This window comes from Thalassophryne amazonica, chromosome 13 (assembly GCF_902500255.1).
Source record: "Thalassophryne amazonica chromosome 13, fThaAma1.1, whole genome shotgun sequence".
Lineage (NCBI taxonomy): Eukaryota > Metazoa > Chordata > Actinopteri > Batrachoidiformes > Batrachoididae > Thalassophryne > Thalassophryne amazonica.
This window is the reverse complement of record NC_047115.1, coordinates 8,526,770-8,540,713: the sequence shown is the minus strand read 5'-3', so window position 1 is coordinate 8,540,713 and position 13,944 is coordinate 8,526,770. Positions and strand designations below refer to the sequence as shown.

The 13,944-nt window shown below is 41.7% G+C and overlaps 1 protein-coding gene across 2 annotated transcripts in view; it reads right to left on the bottom strand.

Moving 5' to 3' along the window:
• gfra1a (gdnf family receptor alpha 1a) overlaps positions 1-13,944 on the bottom strand; it is a 233,054-nt gene that overhangs the window by 58,288 nt on the left and 160,822 nt on the right. For both annotated transcript variants that reach the window (XM_034184864.1, XM_034184865.1), the window contains one exon: positions 912-1,090. In XM_034184864.1, the coding sequence (XP_034040755.1) occupies positions 912-1,090 (179 nt within the window). The remainder of the gene's footprint in view (positions 1-911; positions 1,091-13,944) is intronic.

Sequence of the window (13,944 nt, the reverse complement as noted above, 5' to 3'; positions counted from 1 at the left end):
AGCCGTTAAAATTTTCACCGAAAAGCAGCTTAATTTTTTGAACCATGTCCACTTCGATGTGTCTCACAGGTTTAGAAAAAATTTTGATCAAACAAAGCGCCAGTCTCTCAGCAACTTCTCAGACAAAGGAATTCCGACGAGGGGCTGGACGACTCCTCCCACAAGGAGTGCTCACAGACGAATGACGTCACCGACAGGCATGGAAAAACTCACGCATGCGCACGAGGGTTCAAACATGTCTGACGTAAAAACATATGAATGAAATCCATATAGTTTTTGAAAAAAATAAAAAGGACCTATACTTTATTGACAGACCTCGTATACACTGACCGTTGGAGGTTTGAATGTTGAAACGTCCCATGTGAGCTCTTTGTGACAACATACAGTAGAGGGAGAAAACTGATGGTGAATGAGTGTAGATGTTAATGTAAAACCAGAGAAAATGGAGGTCTTGAGGTTGTTCGCAGAGAGTTTTCTGTATGCTGAGGAGAAACAAGAACCCTTGCACACGTCACCCTGAGATGAACACAGTCGTGCAAGTTTTGTAGTTTGTGTTCATGCCACCGTTTACTCGAAGCAGACTTGTCAAGTTCTTCCACAGGGACAGTGTGAGAGATGAGATTTAATTACAAAGTGTCACATCATTTTTATAAAGTTTGTCAGTGACAATGAAAAGATCTAGTGTCTTTAACCGACGGGGAAAATGCTAAACCTCAAAAAGCACGCTTGATTATTTATTGTGATTCTGACAGGCCTCTTATCTCCACCCATTCTTCCTTCCATGGCTGATCTTTGGTGGTCGACACGGCGCTTTTATCAGATATCATCCGTTTGGAAAACCCCACCAGAACACAGCACGCACTTCTTATTTTTTTGTCGGTTCTTTTTTTGTCTGACAAGCAGAGCCTTGCCTTGTCAAAGAACTGCCGGAGGGCCTTGTGGCACTTTCTCTTGTTGCAGACTTCGGCGGTGGAGACTCGGTTGGTGCAGGGGGTGATGTAAGCTGAGCGATACTTCTTGCATGTGTCGTTCAGATTGCAGGCCTTGGCAGCATTCAGACAGTTGTTCTCTCTGGCCACAGCAGGCTCACCTGGAGACAAGAATGAGAATATCGCAAACATCATGGTGGCATCAAGAACTGAGGTGTTCCCCCGGGGGGATCTTTCTGCAGAACCACAACTTGCCTTGACTGCACTGTAATTGCACAAGCATTTTATGATATAATCCAACAAAATTCCACCTACTACAATGAAATTAATTTGATTTTGTCATATAAATTTAAGTAAGCAACTGCATCATAATGATGTTTCTAAAAACTAGTCAATTAATTAATTGGCTGATCAGCAACAAAATGATTTGAGCTCTCTCATTCCTCAAATTTAATTGCTGTATTATTTAAATCATTAAACTGTTTAACACCAAGAACAGGTAAGTAGTTTTTGCTGCCTTTAAATGCCTGAATGCTTTGCAGCAGTTGTCCTATACAGATCTCATATTTCTTCAAAATTATACAAGCAAATGTGTAAAACAGTCTTTAATGTAACTGAGTTAGACAGTGTAGGGTTTTCTGCTCCTTGACCTCAAAAACTGGTTTAAAAATGCAGTTTGACTCACAGGAAGAAACCTCAAGCAGACCAGACTCAAAGGGGTGACCCACTGCTTAGGCCTTTCTAACAGTTACAAGGCTTTTGCAAAGTTTAACAAAGTTTTATAAAGTTTGGCAAAAAACAAAATATCTGCTGTAACAATTTCAGGCATGGGATCCCGCCGTCAGCCCTGCATCCTGCTGTCCACAGACGCCACCCTCGCGTATTTTCCTGTGCAGCTCAGACAGAGAATCAGTCAGCAGGAAGCACCACACCTCTTTCTCTCTGTTTGAGGTGCTGTTGCCACAAATGGGACCTAGAGTTTAGCGGCACCTGCTGAACCACAGGATGAAGGCTAATCTGCTCGCATACCTCGAAGCGCAGATCGCCGTCAGGCACCGTGGGCCGTCCTTAAAGTGACACTACCAGACCAAAATCTCTCATCAGCCGTTAAAATTTTTACCGAAAACCAGCTGAATTTATCGAATCTGTGTCCACTCAGTTGTGCCTTACAGTTTTTGAAAAACTTTTTATCAAACAAAGCAGCAGTCTCTGAACCATTCCTAAACAATGAAAAAAACGACGAGAGGGTGGGCGACTCCTCACTCAAAGACTGCCCACAGGCGAATGACGTAACCGACAGGCGTGAAAAAACTCACGCATGCCCACGAGGGTTCAAGCATGTCTGATGTAATCACACGTGATTCAAATCCATATGGTTTTTGAAAAAAATAATAAGGTCGCATACTTTTCTAACAGACCTCGTATATATGCACGGTGGCGCAATCCTCCGCTTCTCTTTCCATGAAAAAAACTCCTGTAACAGTAGAATGTGCAGAAAAAGTGCTGATGTCCATGCCTTCTGCCTTTTTTGTGAAAGACGACGTCCCGGATCAACAAAGCCTTCACGTTGGAAATGATCTGGTTGTTTGAGCAGGGTTTGATTCTGTCGATCGGCGCTCGGAGCGCGGTGCACTCTCAGATGCTGTGGGCGGTCTTTAAACTGGCTGGAGCACTCCTTAATCTGTGTAATCCCCATAAAATCGTCACTGAAAGCCCTCTAAATTTTCCAAATGGTGTCCACCTGGAGGTCTCTCACAGTTTCTGGAAAAATTTGATGCAGCAAAGCTCCAAATCATTCAGGATTTCATATTGGACAAGGCTTAGCCGAGTCCAAAATAACTTGGACGACTTGTTGGACGACTTGCCATCCATCAATTGTTATGTTCTCCACCTCCCTCCCAAATTAAGCAAACAACAAGAGTCAAGTAAATTAGAGCAATTTATTTTGTTGTGAACAGCATATGATTGATTCTGATGCGATGAATGCTTCTAAAACGTCAGTAGTGTGCTTGTCTACCTTCTTAGTGTTTTTGGCATTCTTGGAGTTCAATATTTCCACCAGTTCCTCCTCTGTGAACTCAGCAAACCTCGCTGGCAAACGATTTTCTGCTGTTGTTTACATGTTTGTTGCCATTTTTTCAACCAGAGTCTTTCAGCTAGTTCTTTACCTTTGTATACCGCGCTCTGATTGGCTAGCTGTTGGCAGTAAGCTCTAACGCTATTGGTCAGTGGGAAATGTTCCAATATAACTTTTGGTCCTAGCCTTTTTGGATCCTTTTGGATCCAACATAACTTTCTGCCACCAAGCATGCCAAAATACAGGTAAATGATGGACAGAAAGGCTAATCTGTGATTGGCTATTGCAATCTGAGTGGAGAACACACACACACACACACACACACACACACACACACACACACACACACACACACACATATATATATATATATATATATATATATATATATATATATATGAACTGAATTGAAAGTAAACAAGCAGGGGTGGCCTTGGTAATCCCCAAATTGAGACTTATGAAAGAACTTTGACAAAAAAAAAAAAAAATGAAGAATAAAAAAAAAATCAACCTCATTTCAAGCTACATGTAACATCAAAACCATGTGTTGAGACAATGACAGAGATAGAGGGAGAGAGAGAATGAAGAAGTGTCTGCTTCAGCTCCAATCATAAAAAAAACCTTTTTGTGGGGTTATATGGACTTGTGACACCATTGTGTTAGGTTCAGACCACAATCATGAAATAAGGAAATAACAGATTACATATTGCATTTTATGTGTTTAAACTCTGTCACTAACAACCACACCTGCTCCTAATCCATCATCGGTCCAACATATACTAACTAGCCAGCAGGTGGCAGGCATGCCTATGCGATACTGCATAAGGAAATCAAAATGACTGACAATGATAAGGATAAAAACTCTTAAATGTAGTTGAATTAGATGTGTCACATCAGTTCTAATAAAGGTAGCATGGTGGCTTAGTGGTTAGCACTGTTGCATCACTGCAAGAAGGTTATGGGTTTGATTTCCACCAGTGGCCTCTCTGTGTGGAGTTTGCATGTTCTCCCCATGTTTGTGTGGGTTTCCTCTGGGTGATCCGGCTTCATCCCACATCCTAAGACATGCAGGTTAGGTGGAATGGAAACTTTATAATTGCCCTGATAACTAACTGATAATAAAGAAGAAATGACAGTGTAAATATATTTGTAATTAACTGCACAACCTCACATACAACAACACGTGCATCATGAATTCTTTGTGTGCATGAACGTGGTACAACAACAAAATGCAATACCTGTGTTAGCCAGAGGGGCAGTATAACTGTCAGAGCAGTAAAAGCAGGAGAAAATTTCCCTGTTTTTTTGTTTTTTTTAATTGCTGCAGAGAGTTTTGTTGATTTATCCACAGTGTTGTTATGACGTGGCTCTACAGATATTAAACTTTAGTACTATAGGTTTTGGCCATATTCACCAGCGGTAATTATGTATGGCATCATGTCCTCTGTGAAGTTGTGTGCTACTGTTTCTGTGCTTAAATGTGTGTTTGTTCCATTTGCAGTCTTTTAAAACCCTGTCCTGAGTCAAACAGCTGCCTGATCTCCGTGACTCCGCGGGCTGCTCGGACACGCATCCGAATCCAGCTCGTGGACTCATCAAAGCCTCCGTGGCCGTGCTTTTGCTCATCTGTCAGCTCGCGCTAATTGCCAGTATTCTCCAAGATCTGCTATTAATTAACATTCACCGGCTTCCTCCTGCTCTGCTTTTTTCTTTTTCGTTTTTTTTTTTTTTTCGTGCAAAAATGGAGCATAAACTGCATTTTTTTGCGCTCTCTAACGAGGACCAATTAACACCAGGGAGGACCGGCCTGACAAATGAACAGAAAGACGGCAGAGAGTGCGCAGTGTGAACAGTTTAAGGAGGTCAACTGGGCGCCTCGTCGATGGAGTGTTTTGATGCAGAACGGTGTTAATAAGATTCAAGAGGAAGGCGGGGGGGCAGAGACACATCAGTGGACGTGGAAGCTGATGGTCCGGTGATGGATTACTTGGTGACACAGAGGTTGTATGTTGGACTCGAGAGAAACAGATCCTGATCCTAAAGATGAAAGCTAAACAAAAAAAGATGCAGTCAAAATAAAGATCTTTTCAGGACGTACTTCTGTCCTGAAGACATCATCTACGTTGGCCGTGTCTCCCCATACTGGACACTGATTGGCTTACAGACGTGTGTGTGTCTGTCAATTTGGTGTAAAGCTTGAATGAATGTATTCTGTAGGTCATTTAAATAAATGATGACTGTAGGTCTGAGACCAGTCAGTGAGCTCAGCGGTCAACGTAAAGGCAATGAGAGTGTGAGCAAACAGTTGCTCTCTTCAAATCCTCATCCAGGAGTTTAGATTAGTCCCCAAAACAAAGACCGGCCATTAAAAAAAAGGAGATTCATACCCAACTATGCTAATATTACTTTATGAGGTTTTAGTGATCTCATCCTGCCAACACTGAAACCACGTAATGACAAGCGATGGACTGATTGATAGGTAGAACCTCAGAAAACTATTTTTTTCTAACAATTATGAGGAAAATGGAATGATATTTTTATGATGTTATGTCACTCATATAATTTGATTACAAATAACATACTGATTGATACAAGCTTGACATTGTCTTTCTTGTCCTGCTAGTTCTGGAGATATTCAGGAAAATGTTTTAGTTCTGTGTTTTGATGGCCATGACATCTGACCTCCGTGCTCTAAAAATTAAACATTTAGAGACACTCACCCAGGGAACATCCCTACCAAGTATTTTGAGAATCGGCTCACATGCCTCAGAGTTATTTTATCGACAACACCCTGTGCTCCTGCTGGCATGTAGAGTAAAAAATACCGCTTCCATGCTGATGATATGATTGTGTTCGTGTCTGATTTATGCTCCATCACTGGTGCAGAAAATGAATGGTTATTTAGGGAATAACCCTGTTGTGTCTGATGATTTGTGGACATGAATGCTGGATTTTACAGTCCCAAATTGAGTTTTAAAATGGAGATTTGCGACCATAATCCAGCATTAATGTCCGCAAATTATTAGACACAAGGGGGTTATTCCCATTCTAATCCAATTCATCGTTTACACGGTTTATTTTTCTGTAAGTAATTCGGTTGGTGAAGCTTACCGTAGCGACAGTGTCTTCATGCCAAACTAGAAATTCTGTGAGCAGACCCACAGATTTCTCCATCTCATCAACTGCATTGAGTATTTCTGTATCAGAATCGGCATCAATACTTTTGTGTGACAGATTAAATTCTCCCATTTCGGCATCGTCATCGCTGCCCTAGTTTCTCTCACTCTCAGTTGACAGTTCCATTATTGACATCTGCGTAGCAACACGATCAGGATGCGGAGTAATACAGAAGAAGTGAAACGGTCAAATATTTTTCCACCGTCAAGGTGATATTTTATGGTCTGAAATCTCACACGATTAACCAATCAGATTTGTGGAAAAAATGTAATTGGATTAGAATAAAGATGTGACAAACTTTAAAGAGTAAAATTTCCTTTCTCTGATAAAGTGTGTGTGTGTGTGTGAATGTGTCTGTGTGTGTGTGTGTGTGTGTGTGTGTGTCAGATGAACACATGCTGGGACTGCACACACACATGCTTTCAGTAAGCTGTGCTCCTGGTGTGAGCGTGCACGTCTGATGAACTCCCCTTGCACTCCTGGCAGATGGCATCATCTCTGTCAGGGCCCACACAGTGTTGGGGACGGGGCCATCTGGACGCCTGGTACGAGGAATGAGGCCGCCCCCCCAAGTGGCTCATGTTTACGATTCATCCTCAAATTGATTATCGTGTCGCCTGTTTCCTCCAGTCACATTGCCCCCTCCCCTAACCCTCCATCCACCACCCCTGACTAATTTCAATTACCATCGGACACCAGAGGGTCAAACCTCGACCTCATTCTGCTCTGCGTATACCCCACACAGCCTCTTGAGTCTTGACCTCCCTGCGTCCGTGTCTCTCTTGTGTTTGTAGTTTTTCCTTTCTTGTATGTGCTCTGCCTGTGTCCTTTTGCCCATTCAGCCCTGGATGTATTCCAACCATTACCTCCTTTCCTCTTTCTCCATCATCATCATCATCATCATCATCCGTCTCTAAACTTCTCTCTTGTGGTTCCAGCCTCTCTCATTTCTTCCTGTGTGTCTCCTTCCCCTCTGCCATCTGTCCTTTTTCTTTTTAAATTGGAAGAAAGCCATTCATCCATCCTTCTGTCACCTTTCCATCTGCAGAACTCCTGTGATCTTTGATACAACTAACATCTGTTGAAACAGTAAGTTATCTGAAGATTCTTTTAAAAACATTCAAATAACTTCTTAAATGTGACCACTCCAGGTTTTTTTTCCCTCCAGTGGTCTAATTTTCTGTGATAAATTGACCTTTCATGTAGAGTAAAAAGTCAGAAAGTGGCATATAAACATTTAAATGTAAATGGTCCTGAATGCCCACAGAGGAGTGAAGGATGAACTATTAAAATACGTAAATACTGTAACCTTTAGCTGTTTTAGAGACACTTTGATCTCTTGATTACTTTGACTTTTCAGCCTCGGTGATGATGTTGTTGACGTGACCATTCTCTGACGCTGCTGTCCTTGCCATCAGCCCTGCTATTGTTAAAACGTACACGTCCTTGCTATTTTAAATCTAATGTCAAACCAATGCCCCTTCAGTGTTTGTCATTGTCTTTTTAAAACCATGTCGAAAAAACCTATTACTGTTCTTCATCAGACCCACTGAAGGGTAAGGGCAAAACGTGTTTATTTCAGCATTCTTACATCTGCATGCATAGTTTGAAACAAGCCGTGGTACTTGATAGTCTCACAACTGTACAGTAAGACAGGAAGCACAAGGCCCCTAAAGATTTGGACCATCATTCTCCTGCAAAGATATCAGCATCATCAAACACCTCTGTGCAGCAACCTCATGTCTCCATAAGCTCTTCCCAGATGTATCTTGATGTCAAAGGCTGATAAGTGAATGCTTCTACAAGTTCAAGACTTTCACCACATAAAGATGCCCTTCGGACAGCCGAATCCCGGAAGGCACTGAATGCCCGGGTCTTTGTCTTGATCCACAACAACTGCAAACCTATAGACAAGTGCTGCAAGTAAGACATCCTCAAAGACCACAGCATTGTCTCTGAAGTTAAAGTTGGTAATTTAGCCTTTATTTAACCAGGTTAGTCCCATTGAGATTAAGATCTCTTTTACAAGGGAGACCTGGACAATTATAAAGTTTCCAATCCACCTAACCTCCACGTCTTGAGATTTTCAATGATTTCATTTCATTTATTTTGATTTATATAGCGCCAAATCACAACAGAGTTGCCTCAAGGCGTTTCACACAAGTAAGGTCTAACCTTACCAACCCCCAGAGCAACAGTGGTAAGGAAAAACTCCCTCTGAGGAAGAAACCTCAAGCAGACCAGACTCAAAGGGGTGACCCTCTGCTTGGGCCATGATACGGACATAAATTACAGAACAATTCACAAAATCAACATACAGGAAATGTTGCCACTGCACAGGACAGGAGGGTTTCTGGAACAGATACCACACCCATCTCTGGATGAAGCCACACCTCAAACAGAGAGAAAATAAAAAAAGCAGAATCAGGCATCAGAAAGATAACAAATACAGTGTAATTTGTCAGCATTAAGCAACAAGAAAAACAGAAGAAATACTAAGGTGATCGCCGGCCACTAGCCCTAAGCTTCACTAGAAGACCCAGAATTTAGATAAAGTTGAGGCCGTGGCACGCTCCGTTTACTAATAAAATTAATTTAAAAGGGTATAAAGCATAATAATGTACTATGCCTGTATGCTAGCCATATGAAAGGGAAAATAAGTGCATCTTAAGTCTGGACTTGAAAGTCTCTACAGAATCTGACTGTTTTATTGATGCAGGGAGACCATTCCACAGAACAGGGGCACGATAAGAGAAAGAACTGTGACCCGCATACTTTTTATTCACCCTAGGGACACAAAGTAGTCCTGCATTCTGAGAACACAAAGCCTGGGCCGGTACATAAGGTTTAATTAGGTCAGGTCTTTAGGTGTGGGAGGAAACCCACGCAAACACGGGAAGAACATGCAAACTCCACACAGAAAGGCCACAGGCGGGACTTGAGCTCATGACCTTCTCACTGTGAGGCAACAGTGCTAACCACTAAGCCACCGTGCTACCCACCGGAACACTCATTAAAGTCATATTTGTATTTTTTTTTACATGACCCGTTTGTTTCATGAGGATGCTTAATATTTTTTTATTATTATTTTTGTTGTTGTCAAAGGTCTTTATTTAAAAAATGTTATGACCTCATGGAAACACCAGCTAAATTTTTGTCCATTATTCCGGTGTAAATTACCTCGCTGCCACCTCCTTCACAGGGTGAGAAATTACTGCACCGACATATTCAATAGAAAAAGCTAATGAAGGAGGGCCGCGGCTTGTGCACGTCTTTCCTCTTTCTGTTGATGATTAGCAGCGAGTTGCACCGGTGTCAGCTTTAATGGGCGACACGGCCGAAAGTGCAAGACAAGCAGAAAAGGAGGGAGAGCAGAGTGCTGTGAAGGAAGAGAGAAAGCTTCCTCTTTTAGCTCTAAACTCTGCACTTTGTCATCTCTCTCCATCCTGGTCTGATTCTTTGTCTTTCCGTGGGGTTAATAACCCCCCCCCATCCAAACTCTGTCCCAGTGCAATAAAGCCACATGGCACTTCGTGCAACAAACACCATAACTCACACTCTCCTTGTAATTGATCCCTGCAGTGCAACCGTCTCTCTGTCTCTGCCTCACTTTCCTCTCTCATCCATCTACATCTCTTTCTCTCCTGTCATCCCTTGCTTTTTCCACAAAGTTTGTTGAATTGTGGGAGGTTTACCGGCACACAACCCAATAACGATTTGCCAGAGATAATTATTTCTGTCCATTTGTGGCCCTACGATAGACTGGCATCCTGTTCAGGGTGAACCCCGCCTCACTCCCTATGACTGCTGGGATAGGCTCCAGCCCCACCTGCGACCCTTAATTGGAGTAAGTGGGTAAAGAAAATGAATGAATGAATAATTATTTCTGCCTTCCATTGGCCACTTTCCATTTTTAACCTCCTGACATCAAATCCCGACGCAGCGTTCCAAGTCTTCCTCGGCGGACAAATCCCTTCACCTCATTTCATTCATCCTGCTCGCCATTTCATTCATATTCAGCACAGGTCTTGACTGAAATCCTCTCTTGAAAACAGAGCATGTTGGTTACCTCATAAGCACTTCAATTTCATACATGACTTCAATCTCGGAAAAAAAAAAATCAGCTTTTAGTCCAAATTGCTCGACCCAAACCTGGCATTCTGAGTGCAGGCACTGATGGAGGAGTGGAACCACAACCCTTCAGCAAATCCTATGTGTGAGCAAATGCGTTTTTGACTTCATGGCTTTGTGTTACACCCTTTAACCTGCTCTGGCATCTCCTGTCATTTCAATAAGCTGTTAGACAGGTGCTCCTTGTAGTCAGATGGATCGTTCAAACACCTCTGGAGGACAGCTGGACTGAAACCAAGCTGCGTTTTCTCCCCTTTAGTCCCCCTGATTTCACCCTAATGAAACTTGACCAGGAAAAGCAGAAAGAAACAAACAGCAGATAAATACACACATCATAGGAATCTTTATTTTTTGGGATACAAGCACCAAATTTGGCACAATGATACTTCTTGGTCTACTTTTTGCAAAAAAAAAAAAAAAAAAAACTGTGAGCCACTTCAATTTTCAAGATGGTGGCCATTTTTTTTGAAGATGCACCCATGGGTATGTACAGATTTTTGTCATATATTTGCACAGTCTTGGTTTATTTCAACGTTGTACCTGTTAAATATTAACTTAAGGTGATATTTTCATGCATTTTAGATAGATTCTATATGTTTTTAATAAGTGTACGTGTACGCTGTAGAGTGTGAATGCTGCAAAATGTGCAATAGGGTTTAGTAGTAGAGGTAGTATTTTTACTTTTAAAGTCATGAACATTGGTCCTCACTGCCAACGGTTACCCAAATGTGGATGGAAGTGCTACAACTTTGGCCTGAGCTTCACAGAACGATGTAGCTGCAAATGTGAACCATAGACTTTATGAACTGTAATGTAATTTGTGATTAGATGTAAGGTTTTAAAATTCTAATAAACTGGGATATTGATACACTTGTAGGCCTCATTTAATGTCACCCAGTGTCAAGGATATAAACTGGCATGAACTGACTCATGTGTGTCTTCAAAGTAACCATGTTTGGTGGAAATTTGTGAGTTTCTGTCAATGTACAACAGTATAAAATAGTAAGTATTACTTTTAAAAATAAAGATGACTCAAGATATATCTTGAAATGTTGCATTTGTGGTTAGTACCATCACATTTAATGATTCAGTCCCATAATCTTCTATATTTTCTTGCCAATGTATTTTGGTAGCGCAAACAGGCTATTTAAAAATTTTACGTGGCTACCTGCTTTTGTGGAGAAAAGCACTTCTGAGAAGTATTTCTACCACATTTGGTGCTTGTATCATCAACTGAATGATTCTTACGCTGATCTGCTGCATTAGGTTGTAGAAGAGCCGCTTTCAAATCACGGTTTAACAAAATTCATCTGGTCTGCTAAGAATCCGCAGAAACTTCCTTCAGCACAAAACTCAACCAACCTGAACATTCATTCATTCATTCATCTTCTACCGCTTAGTCCAAATAAGGGTCGCGGGGGGCTGGAGCCTATCCCAGCAATCATAGAGCGCGAGGCAGGGTACACCCAGGACAGGATGCCAGTCTGTCGCAGGGACACAAACAGACAAACAAACACAGACACACCCACACACACCTATGGACAATTTTTAAAGAGTCCAATCCACCTAACCCGCATGTCTTTGGATGTGGGAGGAAACCGGAGCACCCGGAGGAAACCCACGCAAACACGGGCAGAACATGCAAACTCCACACAGAAAGGCCACGGGAACTGAACTGACGACCTTCTCGCTGTGAGGCAACAGTGCTAACCACTAATCCACCGTGCTGCCCCACCAACCTGAACAATTTAATTCAATTTCAATTTATATCACGCAACAACGTCGCCTCAAGGTGCCTCATATAAAAACAGCTCAAATACAATAGAAAATAATAATAAAAAACAATGTAACATAAAATTAAAACATCACAAACACAATTAAAAGTTCACAATAAAAAGTAAAAGAACTTAGAAGAATTAGAAAAAGGATGCTAGCTATAAGACTGGGTAAAAAGATGTGTGTTTAGTCTTTTCTTAAAAATCTCCACAGAATCTGAACGTCTCACTGAGACTGGGAGAGCCTTCCACAAAAGAGGAGCACGGTACGAAAAGGCTCTCTGTCTCGTAGACCTTCTCCTCACCCTATGGACACAGAGCAGTCCTGCATCCTGTGAACGCAAAGCCCGGGCCGGTACATAAGGTTGAACTAATCAGCCAGATAGGCTGGTGCCAGTCCATGAACAACTCTATAGGCCAATAGCAAAAACCTTAAAATCTGACCTCGCAGAGACAGGAAGCCAGTGAAGGGATGCCAAAACGGGGGTAATGTGATCAAACCTTCCGCTTCGTGTCAAGAGTCTGGCAGCAGTGTTTTGAACCAGTTGAAGACCCCTCATGCTGGACTGCAGCAAACCAGAAAATAAAGCATTACAATAATCCAATCTAGCAGAGATAAATACATGTATCATAGCCATAGACAGGATGGGACGAATCCTCACTATATTTTGCAAATGGAAGAAAGCAGTCCGTGTGATGTCTCTAATGTGGAGGTCAAAAGACAACGTAGGATCAAAAATTACTCCAACATTCCTCACTTTGTCCGTATGATGTATAACATAAACCCAAGCTAAGTGCTACACAGTAAATTTTGCAGAGTAAAATTTACTCTGCTGGGATAACATTTGGTCCCAGTCCAAAAAGAGTGAAATGTACTCTATGGCAGTGCTAAATCAACTATCACAGTGTAAAATCCACTCTTATTGGAGTAGAAACACTTGATTTGACAAGATGGTAGAGCCAATTTCACTCTATAGTACAGTATATGTTACTCTATTTAGACTGGGACCAAATGTTATCCCAGCAGAGTACAATTTAATTTAATCAGCAAAATTTACTGTGTAGCTGGTCAAATTGATGCCGATGCCACACTGGACCAAAACCTATCATTTCAGTGTTATCAGAGTTTAAAAGTAGGAAGTTACTTCACATCCAACTTCTCACTGATGCAAGACACTCTTCTAAAGATTTTATTTGACTGAGATTACCAGCAGTTATTGGCGTGTACAATTGAGTATCATCAGCATAGCAATGAAAGGTAACCTAATATGCTGCAATATGTGCCCAAGGGGTGCTACATACAGGGAAAAAAGCAGGGGGCCCAAGAGAGATCCCTGTGGAACCCCAAATTTCATGTCACTAAGGTTAGAGGTAGTGTTACTGTATAAAACACAATTAGAATGACTGGACAGGTATGAAGTCAACCATGCAAGGGCACTTCCAGTAATCCCAAAATGATTCTCCAGCCTATCAAGTAAAATATGATGATCCACAGTATCACGGTGTCCGAGACAATCATTCACCACTTCAGTGAGAGCTGTTTCTGTGGAGTGATGTTTTCTAAAAGCAGACTGCAGTCGCTCAAAAAAGATTATTCTCAGTAAAATAGTCCATGAGCTGCCGTGAAACCACTTTTTCCAGAATTTTAGAATAAAATGATGAATGACTTGATATTGGCCTATAATTTTTCAAGACACTAGCATCAAGATTAGACTTCTTAAGCAACGGTTTAATCACTGCAGATTAAAAGCATTTAGGAACAGATCCAGGGGAACTCAAAAAGAATGTTGGCGCGCCCCAAACACAGCTAGTCTGCTACCCAAAGAGTACCGCACCGTAACCGCACTAAGACATG